This window comes from Anopheles arabiensis, chromosome 2, assembly GCF_016920715.1.
Source record: "Anopheles arabiensis isolate DONGOLA chromosome 2, AaraD3, whole genome shotgun sequence".
Classification (NCBI taxonomy): domain Eukaryota; kingdom Metazoa; phylum Arthropoda; class Insecta; order Diptera; family Culicidae; genus Anopheles; species Anopheles arabiensis.
Window position 1 is genome coordinate 68,224,599 of NC_053517.1, and position 23,250 is coordinate 68,247,848.

Below are 23,250 nucleotides of genomic sequence, written 5' to 3' on the forward strand. Positions count from 1 at the left end.
GAGTGCCATAGTGCGAAACTGGAAAACACACAATTCAAATGTATTTCTAGTTTACTAATATTTTTAAAACAGCGATAAATGTTTCCTTACGTATTATTCTATACCCTAGAAATGGTCAGAACGTCACCGCAAAAATTCAGCAATTACCGGTACGCTAAAGCATCGTTCTTACAAACTTCACAGAATTTGTGCTTGTACAGCTGAAACGCGATCACTTTCAGCAATTCAAATAGTGAGAACGTTACTGCAAAAGTTCTTACCCACGCTCTAGGCTTTTGTACTTGTAGTTTCACATTGGTTGTTTACTGATCGACGGTGCACCAAAAGATGTTTCTTACACAGCTTACAACACTGACATGCAATTATTTGTGAGAAAAAAAAACTTACTGGCACTGTATAACTAAGCGGTATTAACTGACCCTGTTCACGCTGTTGTGTGCTGGTGCGATCTCTTGTACTATTTTGGCCATTCTGACGTATTCAGCGATCTTCTGGCCCATCAAATATCAAAAATTCTTAACGTGCAAATCGATCGCACACTATGAAAGAAGTTGGCTCAGGACAGCAAAAGCTAGTCACACTCTGCGCGGATGCAACAGTGATCGGCTTTATCACGAAACCATAAACGAACGAAATCTGGTGAACGTAGGATCGGCGATCCCTTACGAGCTACTCGAGGAATACACGGCGCCAGTCTATAAATACCTTGAGTGGACAATCGACCCGCAGGATTCGAGATAATCTCTAATCTCAAATACGACCTCAAACTGGTAGCTTCTGTTAAGTCGTAGCAGCACGAGTTATATGTGTTTGTTGAAGCATTAGAGTCGCTCCTCAACTAAAACTAAAAGCAATGAGAAATGTGCTTGCCGAAACAACCAGAAAAGAAAGTAGAAGTTCTCACGGAAGAAGAACTTTTAATTGAAATCAGGCATCTAAACATAATTTTAAACAGCTGGCAAGACTAAACGAATGATACAAATAAATAAAAACAAATTCGATGTTTTAGAAAAAAAAGTTTTTCTCTATAACTTAAACGAGAGAAAATTATTTTTCTACTTCGAAAGTTTAAATTGAAACCAAAATTTAAAATATATATCATTCATTTTTACATGACTAAATGGAAAGAAATAGAATATTAGAATTAATTAACAAAACACTGTATCAAAATCAGGGAAAAGTAAGACACTAGCTAATGCACACTAGCAACATACAGAATGCAGGTAGACGAAATATACTTCGTATTTATAAAAGAAGTAGAGACAAACTACGACAAGTACGACAACAAAGAAATTAAATTTTATAACAATATCTTTCAAAACTTGATAACTTACATTATCAAAATAATCAACAATGAAACAATTAACACCAATAACAGCTCGGACAATTTTAACGACATTTAAAACAATAAGAAACTAACATTGAAGACCACAGCTCATGTAATCATATTTCATTATCTTTATCATATCATTATCTGCATATAAAAGACAACAACAAATCGTTTTCACTGCACACGGAACAATAAAATCAAAAGCTCATCATAACAGCAACAGGTGCCATACCAACATTCTGCAATAGAGATGACGAAGCCGGGGCGATTCTAGCTTTGTTATAAATGCTAAAGTAAACCGTCGATGAACAACATCGTCGCATAATGGTGCAAGTTGTTCAGTCGAAAATAAAGGGTAAGCGAATAAAAATCGTAGGTGCAACGGTTAATAGAGTCGACGAAATATTAAACAAAATCAAGGCTCATATTAGAAAAACCGAATCACCAGAAGATATAGCTACATCCATACACAATGTAATTGTAGGTACGGATGTAATTGTCCAGCAAATATTTCACATCATACCAGAACATATCAAAATACCAGTAGAAGGTATACTAGGTAGAGATTATTTCATAGACAATCGATGTTCAGCAATTATCCGCAGTACGCGATACTCGATATACACGAATTCAAAGTACGCGATTCCTCTAAATTTGATTTTTTTGAAATTATTTTAATTCTTTCAAATATTTTATGCTCTATTTTTATTTCCTTAATGTTCTTAAAGCATTTTGCATCTAATTTGTGCAAAAGATACCTTTTTTACAACAAAAAACCTTAATGCAAAATTCTGTGGCGCTATTTTTCAACCCTCGAACCGGGTTTTTAAACTATTTTTCCATAGGAATCTGCTATACGCGAAAACTCGAGATAAGCTATTGTGCTCGGTCCCGTATGATAGCGTATATCGGATAATGACTGTTGGAACCTTACAACAGCAAAATAGGATGGTTCCAACGACCTGTCGACATATGCGTTAGGAATTGGTGAGAGAGGAAAAGAGATGGGAAAAAGAGAGAATATTTTTAATGAAATAGGCTAAAAAGACTTGCAAGATTAGCCAGAGCGTTATTTACAAACGAACTGGCGGAATAAAAAGACATATTTTTTGGCAACAGCTAAAGTACAACCAAAAGGCTTTAACGTGTTCGGCATTGAATTATTTTCCGCTTCGTTTTTTAACAATGACTGTATAATAAATTACAGCACCTGTATTTTCTCTGTAAAGCATGATGGAGAGTTTCTGGAGACGCCAATTGAAGATACCATCAATGGCAAAACACTTATACCTCCCAGATGCGAAGTAATTAGAATCATATCACATGAATTAATTAGTACAAAAAAACCTATTTGTAGCATGCATATGCTATACTCAGTTTATATAACTCTCATTACACTCAAATAACACAAATTGTCAACACACAACACACAATAACAACCCTTAAGTCAGGAAATGTAAATCAGCAGAAAAACTCTTATCCCAAAACATTTACAAAACATGCAAGCCACACACTAACTTTTAAAGGCGAGAAAAACATTAATCAGCACAAAACCCGTTAGATCGCACTTGAAGCGTAAAACTATAACATAGCGTAATAGCAACCATCAAGTCATAAATAATGAAATAGGAGACACCGTACCCTCGTATGTACAAACAGAACCGTTAAACGTAAGCGTAGGAAACAAAACACCGCGTAAGCACAAGAACCCAGAACTGACCTTACAGAATAATTGCAACCATATGTAAACCCAAAACTTGACCTTCAGCATAACTGACATAAAACAGAAAGTGAAAGTAAAACCAAATCTAACTCGTATAAATAAAGATGTAAGATAAGACCGAGTACTGCTCAGTTACGCACAGTACGCACAGTGACACGGTTCAGTGGAGCCGTTTAGGTCTTATCGTAATTCGCACAAACAACACAAATGTGTTAAATTAATTCATTGTGTCCACTCGTTACCTGGAGCCTTGATGGCTCCCAATGATCATCCAAAACTCTGCCTTGTTTTTGACGAATTGACCCCGCGAGTGATGTTTAATCCTTCTGCACCGCAGCTCTAACAATTGCAACCTGATCCGAACATGGCATATTTATTAAGTGACTTTATAGTTATGGTACGACGCTAAATTCGTTTTTGGTAATAATCCGTGTAGTACTGGCTTTAAAAATTTAGAAAAAAAAAAGATGTGAATAAGTGTTTTGCACAATTCAAATATCCACTGTTTTTATGTATCTCTTCCGTCAAATACGGTACATCGAATTATATTTTCAATATGATGAAGTAAAACCTTGCAAACAAAATGATAGGGATGCTCTGCAAAATTTTATGATTGCGACAACTATTGGGGCCCTTTCCGTTGTAAGTTCGTAGGCTGTTTGCATTGTATAGCAGTTTTCGAGCAGCTATCTAAGTGAGGACAATGTACATGTGGGCTTATCCCAAGATGGATGAATTTAGAAGGCTGATTTTTATCGCTTCTGCTTCTGAATGAAGATTTTAAGAATGTTATGAGTATTCAAACGAGCCTCAAGAAAGCTTATTTGAACAAAAGTTTTCATCTATTCTGTTAAAAAGTGATTTTCAAAATTGGTTTTAAAAACCATACTATGAGACCACCTGAACTACATACACTTTGGTCCTAGATTCCACCACCTGATCTCTTTAATGCACCTTGGGGTAAATGTAAACAACACCGTGTTTTCGAGCATGTAGTCGAATCTAATTCTAGCTTTGAGGCTAGAATAATCTAGACTGAAAATTGCAGGCTTAGTTATGTGTGTGGTTTTGTATCGAATGTTTACATGGTTTAAGCCTCCAACTGTCAAACTCCATACAAAAGCTGACTAGAATCGTGAAGGGCTCCAAAGTTAGCTTTTTAGCAGCAAAAGCTCATTTTATTTATGAAACGGACGGCAAATTGACATCTTATTTATTAGATTGTAACAAGTCTGCAAAACGACATACTGCAGAAAATATAGATCAGTGGTTGAGAACTGATATGGATAACTATAATATTTCAAAACAAAGTTTGTTGTGTTGTCACAGATAATGCGGCTAACATGAAGAGTGCAGTGACTACCTTATGAATCCGCCACATTCCATGTTTTGCTCATACGCTTAATTTAATTGTAAAATAACGCAATCAGTAAAACAATATCAGATATGCTTACAAACATACGGAAGATTGTAACACATTAAAAAAAGTATAATTGCTCTGTTGAACCTCCAGGAGATGCAGAACAATAGGCCCGATTATTAAACACAAACGGAAATGACACAAGACAAGTGTGTCAAGACAAACGGAAAATAGGTATGCATTTTGAAACTGTTCTTGTGACAGACAAGTTTCGTTAAGTTTTTTCTTTCGTCAAAACTGTGTCAAAGCATTTGGCGATATGTCAAAAAGTTCAAAATCAAAATAAAAATCGTAAACAAGATACAAACGTTTCTCAAGCTAACAACAATCCGTGATTTAAAAATCGAAATGATTTTCTCCCACTTCGTGAGTGACGATAGCAGCAGTGAAGAAGAACCAATGGTGGATCTGGCAAAACAGCGCCGACTGCTTCGAAGTGTTTTCGACCCGTTACAGCTTTCTAACCAAGCGTAAGTTCATCATTCAGATCATTTGTGCAAACTGTGTTAAACATCTCTCATTTCGTGGTTGTTAATTTCAGATTTAAGAAAAATTTCCGTGTGTCGAAGGAAATTTTTGTTGACATTCTGGCGGAGATCGAGCCCAAGTTCCCACCGGTTAAGGGAAAGGGGCTCAAGCCAAACGAAATGTTGGCTGCTGCTCTGCGGTTTCTAGCTGAAGGCAGCTACCAAAATGGAACAGGAAACGATTATAAAATAGCTATTGCTCAGCCTACTTTCTCGGTAGCCTTTGCAAAGTGCTTAAATATAATCGAAGAAACTTTAGGGAACAAATGGATCTCTTTAGCGATGGAACCAGATGAGCAACAAGATGCACGACGATACTTCTACTCAAAAAGTGGCATCCCTGGTGTTGTGATGTGTGTTGATGGAACACACATAAAAATTATTGCCCCAGTGGACGATTACGATCAGCATTTTAACCGGAAGGGCTATTACAGCTTAAACGCGATGATTGTAAGTAAAGCTTTCAGTGTTTGTCGTATGTTTTGTACTTCAATATTATTTTTCTTCGTACCGGTAGATTTGCGACCATCTCATGAAAATTCGTTATGTGAATGCCAAATTCGGAGGAGCTAATCACGATTCACATATTTGGAATGTAAGTGGAATGGACAACTTTTTCGAAACAAAACATCGACGCGGAGAAACTGCATTCAACCTACTAGGTAATACATTAAACCATCCGATGGGTATTTGTTTATGTAAATAATCTTTTGAATTCTCACAGGTGATGCTGGATACCCGTCAAAACCGTGGTTAATAACACCAAAACGTAATCCTGCTCCAAACACACCAGAAGCTGCCTTTAATAAAAACCATTCTTTAGGTAGAGAAATAGTGGAGCGCACGATCGGGTTGCTCAAAAATAGATTCAGATGTTTGTTAGGTGCTCGACAGTTGCACTACACCCCGGTAAAAGCAACTCAAATAACGAACGTATGTTGTATCTTACACAACATGTGCATTGCGTATGGATTGGAAGAGCCAAGCTCAGATGAATAAAAGGCAACTAGAGGCAGGCTAGAGGTCAAGTTCATTTATTTTTTTAAGTTCATCACATAAGTTTGCATCACAAAAAGAGTTCATTTATCACAGTTCAGTTAATAGAAATTCAATTAATAAAAACATTAAACGCTAACTTACAACTAAAATCTTAAAAATTATGAAAAATAAGAATCACTAATTGGTTTTGCGTTCTACAGCCTCTTTTAACATACCTGTGATATTTTCTAATACCACAATTGCCCTATTCAATGCGGCTGTGGACTCTTTTTGAGCTTCAATGTTTTCTTTCATTAGATTAAGAAGCTGTTGGTTTTGCCGCAACACCGCTTCCGTGTTTTGTCGCTTACGACTCCTTTTTTGACGAGCTTTTGCCGTTATAGGATTTTGCTCTTCATTGTTCGGTGTCTCGCTGCCGTTGTTTGGCGCCCCGCTGCCGCTGTTTGGCTCCTCGTTGTTGCCGATTGGCAACAATTGGCTGCTGTTGTTGCTGCTGTTGTTGTTGTTGCTGTTGTTGTTGTTGTTGTTGTTGTTGTTGTTGTCATAGTTGTTGTTTAAATTGCCCCAAGAGCGGCCTGAATTCCCTTCTATGGTGGCCTTCAAGTTCGTCAAATTGGCCACTCTTTCTTCCACGTCGTTTAATGGCCTTTGCTGAAACGGGCCGCCACCAGTGGCCAACAAAGACGCTTTGTTCACACGGAGTTTTTTTTTTCACCGCACATTTATAATCAAACCAAACCTGTAAAACAAACAGCGAACATTAAAAGCAAAATATAAATATGTTGTGTCGCTCTTTTAATCTTACCCTCTTCCACGTTGCACCCGTTCTTATCGGCGGTCCCAGGGCGTTAAGGTGCTCAGCCATTTCCTCCCAGAAAGCGGTCTGGTCACCTTTATACATCCCTCTGGCGATGTCAGGGACCTTTTCCAACTCATCTACCATTTGTTGGTACTGTGTTCGCGATGTGCGGGCGTCTTTGTTATTCCTAAAAGTGTATGCAGTATTAGGTTAATAACATTTGCATATGCTGTTGGATCTTGAAGAAGTTGCTAACTGAAGAAGTAGCTGGGATCCATTGCTGTTGAACGCAAACCGTGTGCGCGTGCCCTTCATCTTTCGACTATCATCGAACAACAGCAGAGGAAGTAAATACCAGCAGCTTCTTAAGCCGTAACAACAGATTATCAGTATCTCCAGCATATCGCCATTTGTATGGATATGGCGGTAAACATATTTTTGTTTAAAATGATAAAATTTTATTATTAATGAAATAAAATACTTACATTTTGTCGTGAAACCAACAGCTACAACTCTGACCGAAACAACACAACAACAAACAATCTGAGATTGGCGCCTTTCCGTGGCAAAAAGCTGACGGAAAGCTGTTTGACAGTTTTGGATTTCCGTTTGTGTTTCTTATTACATATCTTGGCAGTGTGCTTGTGAGTTTGTGTTTCGTTAAATTTTATTTTCCAACACACAACACAAACGGATGTCATAATACAAATCTTCCGATTTTGACAACTTGTCTTTACAATTTGTGTTTAATAATCGGGCCTAATATGAAATATCCAAAGCTGAAACTTTTGTTAGACGTAGCCACACGGTGGAATTCTACGTACTATATGCTGGAGCGACTTTACCCAAATCAAGAACCTATAATTTCTATTCTTGCATTGCTCCGGTTTGAATATGAATTAAATGAAGCTGAATGGCTAATTATGAAGGAGGCGTCTGACATACTAAAAATATTCGACGTAGTAACCACAGAAATGTCAGTTGAAGAAAATGTAACCGTATCAAAGGTTCGTGTTTTGCATAAGCTACTGTTGTCAAAACTAAAATCGTTGTTGCAAACTAAGTCTTATTTGGTCTTCGGTCTTACCGGTTTAAGAAATGATGCTATTTTTGACCGATGGCTTAAATAACAAATTTAAATATGCATACACAACCTCTGTTCCCCGAGCAACCGTAGAAAAAGCAGAAAAAAAGCTTTATAATTACGTTGCAGAGCCTTTGGCACACCGTAACAATGATTCATTGGAATGGTGAAAGTTAAACAAATAAAAATATCCAACAGTCTACCAAGTAATCCTCCGTGAGTTGTGCATACCTGCTACTTCAGTTCCTTGTGAACAAGTGTTTTCTAAGGCAGGAGACATTGAACGAAGTAAACGGAATCTACTAAACCCAAACAAATTGAACAAAATATTGTTCATAAAACGAAATAAAAACTGTGTTTACGTTTTTTGTTATTGTTGCGTTTTGACAGCTAGGGCTACGTTCATCCAGCATATTGTGTGCGTATTTTCACTGGGTGAAGCGTTAGCGTTCGTTTGAATTGTCGATGTATTAGTGTTAGGTCCGTTAGGCTAAGAACAAAATTGTCAACCATTGTCTTACAAGGATTCGGAATATACTGACGCGTACGCCAAACGGTCACCTTTAAACCCTAAGCATTTTTCACTGCACTTTAACATAAAATATCACAACGTAGGGCCGATCACGAACAAACTGCAAGACCTGGTTTAGCAGCAGTGCTTAACAAAGCATTAAGTGAGCGGAAAATCAATTGAACTACTGTTTTTTTTTTCATTTTACTTACATTTAAACGCCATAAATATTTCATATTTTTACTACACTACCATTCCTGTACTGTGCTCCTAATAACCAGTATACTACTACTAATTTGGTTAAACACAACCTTTTTGATAAGTGTTGATGCTAAATACGCTGTCATGCTAGAATTTGTTTTTTTTTTTCTATAATTTTATATCAAAAATACTATCCTTAATTAGTTACAAAGGTTGCTTTCGCTGGTTTCAGAAATTTTTTTGAAATAAGGATCCAGGAAATTTGCACATGGATCCAGTGACGATCACAGGGTGGCCACTCGAATCAGGATTTTCAATTCCCGGTTTTTTCCCGGGTTTTCCCGGATTTTTTTGAAGTTTTCCCGGTACACTATGCTTCGCCTGCCGGTTTTATCGATACTTCAATTCCAAATTAATATGTCATAGGTATTCAAAAATCGTTGTCTAGAAGATGGTAAGTAAACACGGGCATTACGGGAAAGGTGGACACTTGTCATAAAAACTGGATAAAAGTTATTAGTGAATTATTCAACAATATAATACCCAAATCTGGATTATATCTAATGGATATCTAATGGATTAGTGGATCTAATTTGGCTACTATGGATCTTAAGCTATTTAAATATGAATTTCTGTATATTTTTGGAAGTTTTATATGAGCAAAATACTGATGAAACAATGAAAAACAGCTTTACAAATATTGCTTTTTGGTGGTTTACCATCATGAAAATAACGTGTAAAGACCCCGTGGCATAGATATTTTTCATCTGCTATCAATTGTTGATTAACAGATGTCATCAAACAACCTTAAAAAGGTAAACCGGAAGTCATGGACCAACCAGCCACTGGAGAAAGCATACCAATCTGGAAAGAACGGATTTCCTGTTAAACAGCAGCCATGCATTATGCTGTTACTCGCACGACGCTGATGATGCATCTCACGAATAGATGCAGGAGATTTCAGTGGGTTTTTCTTAATTTTGGGACACTTTCTTCAATATGTTTTACGAGAAGTGTACTTTATGTGAAAATAAAACAAAGTAGTAACGATCGAACTGCAGAAGCGACGCCACCTCAATCATCAGTGCCAGCCAGTGTGGGAACCCAGTCACCCGGGCGGAATGAAGCTACAGGCCCGGAATGAAAATGCAAAATGCCAATGTACAGGCGATGTGTGATTGGGTATCCTTAAAATTGCTAAAAAGGACAAAAATTATCAGTTATGTTCAAAAATTGGGATCGCCCACTAAATCCACCGTTAAATTCGACATGACCGCAACTTCACGAGAGATGAATAACAAAAGACGAGTGCAAGGTAGATCGAATAGGCACACCATACCCGAAATATGCAAGAACCGATATCGGTGAATGTAAGTATTGCACCAGTGCGAATGAGAAGTATAGTACATCTATTGAGTACCATATGTGAGAAACGGAAAATGTTGTCCTTACACATTGGTGTGATGTTGCTGGCCTGTGGTAAGGTAACGGTTAGAACCTCACCGCATGCGATTTTGCCGCATGGGGCAAGAAAACAGTTTTCTCAATTTTCTAGCTTTTCAAGGTATTATTATGATATTTTGTTGTTTCTTTATAAAGATAATCATTATTTTATATGATTTTAGACATTTGACATCTGAAATAAAGTCGCATGCGACGATGCGGCAATATCAAATGATTTTGATTTTGCCGCATCGCCACATGCGGCAGATTCGCAAGTGCTGTCATTGACGTCAAATCCCATACAAAAGCTTGCGGCAAAATCGCATGCGGCTAGGTTCTGACCGCTGCCTAAGTTGGGAACAATATACAAAACATCCCATTAATTGAAAATGCACTTAGTACGATGGTTAACAGTGATAGCCAAAGTTCGTGATAATTTCCTGGTGTTTTTGGAGAATTTCCCGGTTTTTCCCGGAAAAATAAAATTCCCGGCTAATTCCCGGTTTTCCCGGTTTTCCCGGTTGAGTGGCCACCCTGCGAATGGCTGGCCCCAATGCCGATATGCCCAGCTACGAATCTCGCTGCAATTTGCTAGGTCTAGAATCCTTAGAAGTAAGACGCTCCCAAGCGCGCGTCCAATTCATCGGACGCATGCTCAATGGTCACATCGATGCTCCCACTCTCCTTGAGTAGATTGGCTGGTACGCACCTTCTAGAAATTTAAGGGCACGTAGCGCACTAAACATGGTTTCTCGTCACACCACATTTGGTTCCAACGAGCCTCTTCTCCTGTGTGTTCGCGCTTTTAATATTAGCACAGATCATACCCACCCCTTTTATAATCCTTTATAATCCTTTTCCCTGATACTCTTCCCTATCCTCTTCATTTTCTCATCCTCTTTTCCGATTATCATATCGTATCTTATTTAATCTTCTTTTCTTATGTTTCTACTTTAATCTGATATCCGTTTTCAAGTGTTCAAAAGTTATCTTTAGTTTTGGGAATTAAGATAGGTTAAGTTAGGAATAAGTTAGATTTAGGAATTGAGAAACCATTAAGCTGACAATTTGAATAAACTTGAATTGAATTGAATTGAAACCAGAGCATTATAAATGTGCACAGTCCGCACCTTGAGAGAACCCATGACGAGAAGTAGGCTTTCTATACGCAGCTGGAGGGAGTACGACCGCTGCCAAAAACATGACGTGAAGGTCGTCATCGGAGACCTTAATGCTCAGGTCGGACAGGAGGAGGCATATAAACCAATGATTGGAAGCTTAAGCGTCCACCAGCTGACAAATGACAACGGCCTCAGTTGATAAACTTTGCCTCCTCCAAGCACATGAGCATCTGCACCACCTGCTTCCAGCATGCACACCGCCATAGTTACACCTATGGCACCCCGACCTATGGAGACACCCGAGGGGCTGATTGACGGAAGGCACTTCTCGGATATTCTTCTTCTTCTTCTTTGGCTCAACAACCGATGTCGGTCAAGGCCTGCCTGTACCCACTTGTGGGTTTAGCTTTCAGTGACTAATTGATTCCCCCCATAGCAGGATAGTCAGTCCTACGTATGGCGGCGCGGTCTATTTGGGGATTGAACCCATGACGGGCATGTTGTTAAGTCATACGAGTTGACGACTGTACTACGAGACCGGCTCGGATATTATCGACGTTAAAACGTATAAATGCGTAAACGTCGACTCCGACCATTTCCTGGTCATGGTAAAGCTGCGCCAGAAACTTTCCGTGGTTAACAACCAACAGAGTCAGCCCACTCCAAGGCTCAACCTGGACCGGTTGAAGTGTGCTGATGTGGCAGAGGGGTACGCGATAGCGCTCGGGGAAGCGCTACCGGCCGACAACAACTTCGCCGCGAGGCCCCTCGTAGACCACTGGCCTATGGTGGAACGAGCCATCAGCACTGCAGCCGAACATAAGATCGGACGCTTACCACGTAGAGAGAAAAAGGAATGGTTCGACGAAGAGTGCAGACGAGCACTATCCGAGAAGAATGCAGTGCGCACCCGCATGCTACGGCATGATACCCATCAGGACGTGGAGATCTACAGGATGTGGAGATCAGGACGTCTTGGTGGAACAACACAACACAAAAGTTTTCCATTGACTGAGGAAACAGGAAACTCTGCACTTCCAGTCCATGCTGCGCCGTTTTGAAGAGTTAGACGAACAGCTGCTGGAGCAGCTTTCTCAGTCGGGGTCACCCGCCGGGATGCGGTAGGAAATCTCCTGACGGACGAGCGGGAGAAGATCGAAAGGTGGAAGAGCTACTACGAAGGACATCTGAATGCAGCAGAATCAAGAGAGGCTGGCGCAAGTGGCAGAACAAGGCAACTAACAGGTTGGCTGATAAGTCCCCGGTCTGACACATAGATGGCGCCGCTAGTATTAAATGCATTTTTTATACATAGTACCAACCTTCAAATGATTCGTGTCAAAATTTGACGTCTGTATGTCAATTAGTTTGTGAGACAGAGCGTCTTTTGTCAAGCAACTTTTGTGTTGTGTTGTTCCACCAAGACAACGCACCGTGCCACAAGTCATTGAGAACGATGGCAAAAATTCATGAATTGGGCATCCTTTTGAGGTCTGAGAACAAGAAAAAGTCGTTGGGGGCTAGATCTGGAGAATACGGTGGGTGGGGAAGCAATTCGAAGCCCAATTCATGAATTTTTGGCATCGTTCTCAATGACTTGTGGCACGGTGCGTTGTCTTGGTGGAACAACACAACACAAAAGTTTTCCATTGAAATTGACGATTGCTTGTAACAGTGGATCATTGGGCCTGTTGTTACGTGTGTAACAGTAAATGAGTAGCTGGGTAGACTTTCTTAGAACTGGCTTTTGTAGGATTTATTGCACAGTTTAAAAATTCGTCTGTCCTTTCTGGCTTAATATTTGCTACTAACTGCGTTTAGCGATGGCGCCCTGTTCCTCGATCAGCTGTGCTATTTGACCCTATTTGACCTGCTCGCGAATTGGCCCTTATTTCGGAGATCTGGTTGTCGCACAATCTAATCGTGTTATCTCTCTTTGTGAATCTTGTACGCCATCTACCGGGTATTTTAGGTATTAAATCAAGTTGTCAAGTCAGCTTAATTGTTTGTAAACATTACTGTTCCCTGTCCGATCACACGCGGTCGATATCGTGCCAACACCCCACCCCGTGAATCCTTCGTGAAGCAGGATTTACTTAAATTCTGCACGATATCTGTCCCCTGTGTCTCGACACAATTGTGGAGACGTAAAATTTTATCAAAGGTCGCTTGATTTAAGCGCTGGTTGCACCGCTCACCATTGTTTGGCACATCGTGCGCTTGGTGTACTTTCCGTAAAGCACCTTTGAAGCGGTTACGCTTGCCCTTCGCTACTATCAACTCATCGCTCAACCTCAGCTGATCTAATGCCTTAATGATTTTAAGTTCGTACTCTCTGCTACTTGCTTGTGAGATGGTAAAATAGATTTTGCCTGCGTGTAAATGTGTAGCACCTAGCCTAAGTAGCATCACGGAAGGTGTAAACATAACCTCACTTATATTGGCATCGGTGAGTATATGTGTACATCGAACCCTAACTTGCACATTCTTCTGTTTTAGATTTGTTTCAACAACAAATTGTACTGTGCTGCTAATGGATTGTATTCGGCTTTTACGGTTTTCACTGCCGATACTGCAAGCTGTCCATCTCAATCTGTTTCTCTCCGTCGTGTGCTTGGCGATGCTGTCGATCTTGGGTGGTGCCGTCAATTCGGTAGGATGTGTTCGGGCCAACAACTTCAACTCCCCTTTCAGGGAAGGCAGAGTCAACATTCCCTGAAAGTGAGTAAAAGTTCGGGTTAATGATATATCGGAATGTTCTTGAGACGGCAAACTTAGCTTTGAAAGGCTACGAGCTTTGGTGAACTCGTACTGCCTGCCGTCGCCTCTCGCCGGAATCGCCAAGCTTAGTTGCTTCATACTCCAACTGCTTCTTGTTACACCCGTCGTGCAGTTTATCTCGGGCGGATCCATCCTACCGGTCACACCGGCGCTTCCTGGCGGCTCCGATCGACATAGGAATGTCGCCGATCCTTCGTTGGGGGTGGCTGGTCGATCGGTGCTTCGTTGTCCATGCTGGTAAATCGTGACGAACTCTATGCGGAATAGTAGCACGGATCTCGACGCATAAGTTTTCCTCATCGATTCTGCTCCTCCAGATTGCACCTTCGGACGAAGCAGCGTGTTGTCCTGCGCTTTGTAATCCAACTGCGCGTGAGCGTTGGTAGGAGGACTGCAACGTGGTTGGGAGAGTGGCTGCGCCGACGCATGTTGTTCGGTAAAAGCTTTCGCTTCCACGACTGCCACTGTTGCTGGGCTCACCGGTACCTCCTTACAACACCCATTTTCACCAACCTCACCACTATTCATTGCCTCGTTATACAGCGGCTGCATCCACTGTTTCTGCTGCCGTTGCTGCAGCTGCTCCTCTTGTGAATGCTGCTTTTGCTGTGGCGACTGTTGTTGAGGCTGCCGTTGTTGCGGCTGCTGTTGTTGCTGCTGCTGTTGTTGCGGCTGCTGCAGCTGCTTATGCTGCTGCTGATGCTGCTGCTGCTGATGCTGCTGCTGCTGATGCTGCTGCTGCTGATGCTGCTGCTGATGCTGCTGCTGATGCTGCTGCTGCTGATGCTTGATCCGTGCATAGGTCACAGATCGAATCGATGCCTTTTCCTCCTCGAGCTGAAGTTGAATCTTTAAATGTTCGAGCTTGAGGTTAGCCATTTTGAGCTCGTACTCTTTTATGGCCATCTCCCGTTCTTGCTGTTGCACTTCCATAAGCTTTTCGAGTGCCGCTTGCCTAGACCTTTTGAGTTGCGCTATTGTCGGTGAATTTGCGGTAGGAGGCCTTTTTGCAGCATGGAATGTAGTGAGCTCTTTTTCCTCTGTAGCCAGCTTATTCGCCGAGGCTTCGCCCTCGCTATGTGCTGCTCTTTTGGCTCTTTTGTCGCCTTCGCAGCTTTCAGCAGGCACCCCAGTCATCGCAATGGCTTCCTTAGAGGACTTTAGACGGCCCATCTCCTTAGCTTCGCATTTTGCCACCTTCATCACACACAAATTGCACCAAGATTTTAACATCACAGTGACGCCGACACACCCGTAATGGTACCACTTTCTGCACTTTTCGCAAGGCACCATATCTTCCACGGTGTTATGCCGCTCGCAGCCACCACAATCAAATCCGCGCTTGGTCATCGCGAACACTTTTATAACAAAAAACTTGCGTTAGAAAGTTTCGCACGAATTTTTAAATGTTGTTACGTGTGTAACAGTAAATGAGTAGCTGGGTAGACTTTCTTAGAACTGGCTTTTGTAGGATTTATTGCACAGTTTAAAAATTCGTCTGTCCTTTCTGGCTTAATATTTGCTACTAACTGCGTTTAGCGATGGCGCCCTGTTCCTCGATCAGCTGTGCTATTTGACCCTATTTGACCTGCTCGCGAATTGGCCCTTATTTCGGAGATCTGGTTGTCGCACAATCTAATCGTGTTATCTCTCTTTGTGAATCTTGTACGCCATCTACCGGGTATTTTAGGTATTAAATCAAGTTGTCAAGTCAGCTTAATTGTTTGTAAACATTACTGTTCCCTGTCCGATCACACGCGGTCGATATCGTGCCAACAGGGCCTGATCGCCAACAAAAGTCGATAAAAATTATCCGATCGGTTAATATGCTCGAATCCACCGGTGGAATTTATTTTCCACCGGTGGATAATTTCTCCACTGGTGGATAACTCTTTCCGATTCGAGTAGCCATTTGTTTTGCCTATCTGTTAATCACACTTTTGTTTACATTTAGAGGTGTTGTTTAACGGATTGAATAAAATAATAAATTTGGCTTATTTACGGACCATCTAGTGAAGAACCTTTTGTTATGGCCTTATGGCATGTTAGAATCGGTTCCGACACGTAAATGCAACGAGATTGAGAAGACCAGTAGGATCACTAGGTACAAGAAATTATAAGCAACACTTATCCGCTAGAGCGGCGAGTTCCAGACTGAATCGTTTGCGTTGGCTTGCACCTATCGAAGGTGTTGTGCCTACTTGTACCTTACGGACTATCCCCAAAAACTCGGGGTCGCTTATGGAAGGATACAGCCCGGGAATGTTCGGATTGACACACACATCGCTAAGTTCCACGCCTCGTGACAATATGTGCACTTGAATAGCATCTATACTGAATCACATCGATTGTCGTATCAAGCTCGCCAGGCTTCAGTGGAAAGTTAAATGTGAAAGTTAGATGTTAAGAGCATGGAAATGAACGATCCAGGTGCTCTGCGGGGGTGGGGGTTCGTCACTTGGCTTTGAATTAAATACACTTTAATTTTTTTTTTCTTGGGGGAGTGGGGGATATTGATCGGAATCCCTCATATATGGGCCCCCTGTAGTCTTTGAGTCCCTTGGTCCATGGAGCCTCTATCGTTCACGGAGGCTCGCGATGACCAGGCCAGATGATTAGGAGGCTTCAACTATTAAGGCCAGGATAATGGACTGTCGAGGGCGAGAGACCATGAACGGTTTCAGACACTCCTTATTGCACGGAATAAGTCTACCGCGTTGTTTCAATATATTTTTGCACGAGAGCGTATAATACGGACGTTCTAAGATCCAACAGTAGTACATGGCACAGGACAAGGGTCAGCGAAGGCGGCTAGTTCAGAAAGGATTCAAACCTTGCCCTCCAGTTCATACAATTTTGTTTCATCTAGACTTGTTTAGGCCCGTTTTACACTTTTCCCGGATTGTTTGATTAAGTCGGTACTGTCTAAGGCCACTTCTGGTGTAGATTTTTCACTAAATGGTCCGTAAATAAGCCAAATTTACTATTTGATTCATTCCACAAAAGAACATTTCTAAATGTAAACAAAAGTGTGATTTACAGATAGACAAAACCTATTACTAATCAAATTGAAAAGATTTATCTACCAGTGGAAAAATAATCCACCGGTGGATTCGACCATATTAACCGATCGCATAAATTTTACAGTAGAACGTCGATTATCCGGGGACGGATTAACCGGCGGGCGGCTTAACCGTGCGCATAAATCTGACAGCTGTTCATGCATACGGCGAAAGTTTGCAGCGATAATCAATTGGGAAACCAGTTTCTTGTGCAGCTCTGTAGTGTCTAGGGGTATTATCGAAATTCATTTTTGTTCATGAACAGTTGTGAAACCTACAGTTATTGATTAAAATAATATTCTACTAACGATTAATCGATTGATTCTAGGTGAATTAATAATAAAACTGGTGAATTTCAAATGTTTTATATGCGTTTGACATTTCTTGGACCATTATCCGTGTAAATCGATTAACCGGCAACCGTCCGGTCCCGAGCTGCCCGGATAATCGACGTTCTACTGTATTGACTTTCGTTGGCGATCAGGCCCAGTATAATGACCCTACTAGCAATGATAATGAAAAAGTGTGCAACTTTCAGGCGAGGGGCACGTAGATGCATGGGAAGACGGTTGGAAATACGCGGAATTACGCGGAGGCGCAAGCGTGTTTTGGTTTCTACACAGTTTTTGCACTCACACAATTACACATGTGTGAATGTGTGCGTTCACTTTCAGCCTGCGCGCTCAGTTTGGTTTTCTCGCAGCGGCATTCGGGTATCGGTGTCTCGCTCGCACTAGTGCAGCGAATGTTCCTCTGTGCGCTCCCTTTCTTGCCACCACACAAATTATTTCAAATGAAAATACGTTAAACACTAGCGCCATCTCTATAATGATTCGCTTACTACACTGATACAGAAAATAAACTGCTTAATCCCCTTTTTGTTTTTCTTCGCAAATTCCAATGCGTATTGTTTTATGTACTTCTCACATCTTTTGCATTGACTAGTTAAAATGGCCCGGTTACAGGGCTACGCAACGTTCATCGGAGGGCATATAAGAATTGCACTTCAATTAACCATTTTGTTTTTGGATCCTTTGAGAAAGATTTTTTCTGTGTGCTTATATTATTTATAATATGTATTGCAGTATGTTTATTTATTTATTAATTTTGTTTTATTTAATATTTTATAAATTAAATTGTTGATCGTGTACCCCTTGAAATAAATTATTTATGTATCAAAATTCACATTGTTTGGGATAAATTTACGTAACCTTTCGGATCAGATGTTAATATAAAGTCCCGTGGCATCTTGGCATATGCCTTACCAAACCCCGGGAATGTGGGAATGCCGTATGTCGTATAACTCTCGCCGATGCAGAGAAGAAATTCTCGAACTCTTTCCGCTCTTCAGCATATCGAACAGTCTAGGCTGTCTTCACACGCATGTTTTCCCGCAAATGCAATACCCTAAATTTGGCACAAATCATTCTCCGTCGAATACACTGCTACAGACCTTTACTGTACACGGATATTATAGGAACTGTGAGCGTCCAGGATGAGCGATAGCTTGAATGTAGAGTGTAGTATGCTTTCCATGGTCAGCAGCAGAGTAGCAATTCCACTCCAAGCCACTGCGATTGCAATTTTCGATTAACTGCAAGAATAGTTTCGAGCATTAACGGATTTCCGATGCCACCAGGTCAATCAAGGAAAAAACCTGTCCATTGTGTGTCTCCTCTCCGCTGGATTGTTCTGTCAAATCGTAGCTGTCCACTGCTGCGGTAATTTCATCGCACACCGTTCATTGTTCGTTGTGACACATAAAGGCCGGGCTACATTGATCGTACTCGCAAACGTAATTTTGATTATCACTAGCGCACCTGGCGGCGGCTGACCGAAGCATTTTTCCAAACAATTTGGAGCCGCTTCAGAAAATATGTTATTTTTCCATGTTTTTTACCTTAGCTGGACTGGAGAAGCTTTGTAATTGATAGATGAATATGTTGTGCAAGTATTTCAGCCGTTTTCGCATCAAAAAACGGTGAAAAAACAACTTAAATTTGAGATCCGGCAAGACCATTCCCTCGATGACCAAAAAAAGCTTCCACCAGCCGCCGCCAGGTGCGCTAGTGAAAATCGAAATTACACTCAGGAGTACGATCAATGTAGCCCGGCCTTAAGAGTGTTGCGCATCCACCAGGAAAAATATTGCGGATAAGACGCATTGTAGAAAGTCTGGCAGTATCTGCACAAAGTCGTCTAAATGCAGCATGGTCAGAAATATCGTTAGCGCCTTCCGCGGCGTCATTTCGCATGGATACTAATTAATGATTCGCAGCGCTTTGAGGTTCTCGAAAGCTCGCAGTATCTGATTCTGTTCGGAGTCTTCGACGGTGTAATGATCTTGATTTTGCGAGTGTAAATCTTCACAAAAGTGGTTCACGTTTGCGTTCTGCAATAAGAGAGGATAATGCGACATTTCCTCCACGAATATAAGGGCAAATAGGTGACGCAGATGATTGAACATTTGAAATGAGACTGCTGCAGCAATCCAGACATCAACAGTACACCATGCGGCCAATAATGATCAGCCAACCAGTCTGGCGATGGCCCGCGATCCACTGGTTACCCGTACCAACATACCACGGAAGCTGCTGCAATTAATTTTAAGCTTAACTGTACTTTTTGAATCTTTATGCTGTTTAGATCGCTTCAAAAATATTACACAATTTCACATACGTGAGGGCGATATTCGTCTGTTCGTTTGACGAAAACATCCTTGTCGTCTTTCGTCCAACGCCTGCATTGATGAATCGCTATGTCGGTGCAAAGTGTGCAAGAAAACCAACACGGTACAAAAATCATCCAAGCTATCCGCACCTAACATCAACTCACAAACCAACATCGTCTCACTATAGAGTGAAAAAGTAACGCTCTATAGTGAGAGATTGAAAATGAGAACCTTTTTGTAAAATTTGTTATAGGATTTGGAAACTTATAAAATGATTTTCCTGGGTGGTATTTCCTTTTGTCCAATAATTCTCACAAAATCGTGCCTCACACTTCCTTCGCAATTTGTATTTAGAAAAGTTGTTTACATCGAAGCAGCAGTGAACAGAACTTACTTTGACAGAAGTGATCGCCTCACTGGTAAATGACAGTACTTTCGTATGGGACACTTTTGTAACGCCAGTGTCACGTCGGTTTGTCGGTGATTAGACGGCTATGGGAAAAAGGACGATTTTTTTATCTAATGAATGTGTGTGGTTTGCAGCAAGATTGTGTGAAGCTATGTGTGAAAATGCCCCTTTATTTGCAATAAAAGTGATAAAATATAAACCAAGTTTGATGTGTTCAAGTTTTTGTTTTGATTCGGGTGCACCAAGTCCGTGTGAATCAAAGCGTACAGCGCGCTACGAAAGAAACGAGCGGAAGGGGGTGTCAGTCCAGCGCAGCGCAATTCGCTGGCATCAAGTGGGAGGGGGTACCAGTTTAGCGCTGCGCAAGCCGAAAGAAACGGGGAGGAAGGGGTATGATGAAACAGCGCGAGCGAGCGTTCTTTACAGCGAGAGCGCCTCGTGTATTTTAAAGGCAAACAAGAGAGCGCATTCTCTCCGTGGTAGCGCTCCATCCGCCATTTTTTATTCTCAGCCCAAAACAACGGACTTCAGATCCGAGACTGTATTTGGGACCGAAAAAACGCCCAAAAGCAAGGCGCATGTCGGAATCTGACAGTTGCTAATCGAAAGCGAATCGTGCCGAATCTGACAGTTGCTAATCCAAGGCAAAAATTGTGTTATTAAATTGGACAGAGTAGCTTACACCATCTGACGTGTGAGCAAGTGGTAGACAGCATTGTCTGTTCAAAATGACTATCGTTATAAACAAGTGGACAGTTGTTTATTGCACTGCTCAACCCTGTAATGTTCAATGATGTATATATTATACTCCAAAAGCCGTTTACACGATTTAGATATTCATGATCGGGTATTTGGGGAATCGTTGGAAATGTGTGTGTAACGGTTATCAGCAAGGAATTAAAAAAAAATACATTTATTTCTTCTCAATGACATCTTTTGACTGTCAAAATCAAAATCGTCGTATCTGCGAATCGTCGTAACCGCTTGTACTTTGTTTTTTTTAGGTGTTTAGTTTTTGTTATTTTTTTACGATAGCAGTTTGTATTAGCAGCAGTAAATTTTCTTTTCATACATGAATTTACGTTTTCGGAATATTAATCGAAGCAGATTCAAGGCATTTTCATGCATTTCCGGATCTTAATTATAAAATAATCGATGCAAAAACGAAGAAAATTGCTGCACTTTGAAATGAAAATTGATTGCAGGGCGTCTTTTTTTATCAATCACTGTAGAAAAAACAGTTACAAAAGTTGAAGCAGAATATGCGTGTATTTTTCTTTCATCCTGGGTGTTGCCCAATACAACGTGGCTAAAAGAGGCATTTACATTAACCGTAGTGACGTGGTTACGTGGTTGCCAAAGCATTAGGCTGGAAATAGACGAACCGAGATCATCGCGGTACCGCGAAAATCGCGTATGACTTGAGCTGTCAATTCTGTTATAACATCTGACAGATAGGCGAGATAATCGAGGTTCGTAGATGGAACCATCCGAGGTCTGGTGACGATTGAATGTACCAAGAAGAAATATTTTTCTATCAATTTGCGAATCAAATTATTTATTTCACATAGTTTATGCAACATAAAATACAAAACTCATTTCTCGACACGAGTTTTCACACAAATCCGCCAGAAAAAGTAAAAATAATCGGTTCGCGCTACCGCGATAATCTCAGCAATACCGAAGTTGGGTATCTCTGCGAAACAGCAGGCGCGATTGGAGGCGCGGAAGATTTGACAGCTCTACTGTTCTACAACTGTTATAAACAAGGCGCGAATTTCGCGGTACCGCGACGATCTCGGTTCGTCTATTTCCAGCCTTATGGATAAGTGGTGGGAGCTCGGAATCGAACCTATCCGATTTCGCGATCAGAATCGGCTTCGAAACCGGAATCGACCTGGGAATCGCAATTTGCCCCGATAACGGAATCATAATTGACTCAAGAATTAGAATTAGCTCCTGTAACGTCCGGACTAATATCGCCCACTGTGCACTCAACCCGAACCCCGAACGCAGCAGTATGAACGCATTATACTTTGACCGCTGGAGCACCCGGTGTGCAAGATGAACTGTCATGGAATAAAGCTCTTCTTGGCGCGACATTGAACTGAACAAACGTAAGCCACTGACTTCTGCGTCTAAGAGAGCGGTACTTGTTCCGACGCAATGCGTTGCGATTTTGCCAAAATGTATGGGATTTGACAGACGCATGCGTTAACGACGCACGACGCAGCGTCAAAGTAGAAAAATTTCTATTTCGGCGCACGTCGTGATGCGTCTGTCAAAATGGTTTTATTAACAAAACAAAATAAATGTAGAGAAAGTTATTTCGTAATTGCTGCAAAACAGGTGTGTGCGGGTCAGTATGCAATGTGCAATAATAAAGCGAAAACATGCTTTGCACTGTTTTGAGCAGAACTGGAAATAATTTTACAGTTGTAATTTAACATTATAATCACATCAGAACCTATAAATAAGAGGCATTATTGCTGTTTGTTGATGTTTTTCTTTGTAAAATGTGTTGACATATCCATGCAGAACGCAGCGAACAGATACCAGCGTGCGTCACGCAATGCGTTGCGATACGCTGCGTCGAAACAAGTACCAAGCCCTAATTATTTGTGTGCTCTTCCGAATCGTGCTAAATATTATTGAAACGGCCAATTAACCTTCTGCTACCCGTAGAACGCTTGGTCGTTACACTCCAGAATGTGAATTAGTTCTTGAATTAAAAATATAAGTTTTAAAAGCGAAATCAGGCCGGGAATATAGATCAGGCCGATTTCGCTCAAACCGGGTATAGGAATGATTTTTTTACAAGTAAATTTTGATTTTATGCGGTTATCCATACGTAGTATGGTTGAACCCAAATGCCTTTTTTATGGCGATGCCGAAACTGATTCTGTTTGGAAGCCGATTCTAATTTAGGAGCCAATTCCGATTCGAAAACCCATTCCGATTCCGGAGTCAATTCCGGAACAAATTCCGAATCCGGAGTCGATTCCGGCATCAATTCTGGAGCCGATTCCGGAACCAATTCCGGAGTCGATTCCGATTCCGAAGCCACAATCGATTCCTGAAACTGATTCCGGATCTACTATCCTGAATGGATTCCGAAAAACTGCGGAGCTAGCCGGAATCGATTCCGACAAAAATTTCATTTTCCCAT

General features: G+C 41.1%; 1 protein-coding gene and 1 pseudogene across 1 annotated transcript; one reads left to right on the top strand and one right to left on the bottom strand.

Annotated features, from left to right (window-relative positions):
- Nucleotides 1-23,250, bottom strand: part of LOC120895519 — a 79,051-nt pseudogene that overhangs the window by 52,598 nt on the left and 3,203 nt on the right.
- Nucleotides 4,822-6,172, top strand: LOC120893764 (putative nuclease HARBI1). The gene is made up of 4 exons (XM_040295855.1): nt 4,822-4,943; nt 5,015-5,450; nt 5,518-5,662; nt 5,725-6,172. The coding sequence occupies exons 1-4, from the start codon at nt 4,822-4,824 to the stop codon at nt 5,997-5,999; spliced, it is 978 nt and encodes a 325-aa protein (XP_040151789.1). The 3' UTR covers nt 6,000-6,172.

Bases quoted from the DNA above. Each gene is read 5' to 3' on its own strand.
- LOC120893764 (XM_040295855.1), top strand. From the start codon at position 4,822: ATGATTTTCTCCCACTTCGTGAGTGACGATAGCAGCAGTGAAGAAGAA. The intron at 4,944-5,014 runs GTAAGTTCATCA...TGTTAATTTCAG, and splicing joins TTACAGCTTTCTAACCAAGC to ATTTAAGAAAAATTTCCGTG. The intron at 5,663-5,724 runs GTAATACATTAA...GAATTCTCACAG, and splicing joins AACTGCATTCAACCTACTAG to GTGATGCTGGATACCCGTCA.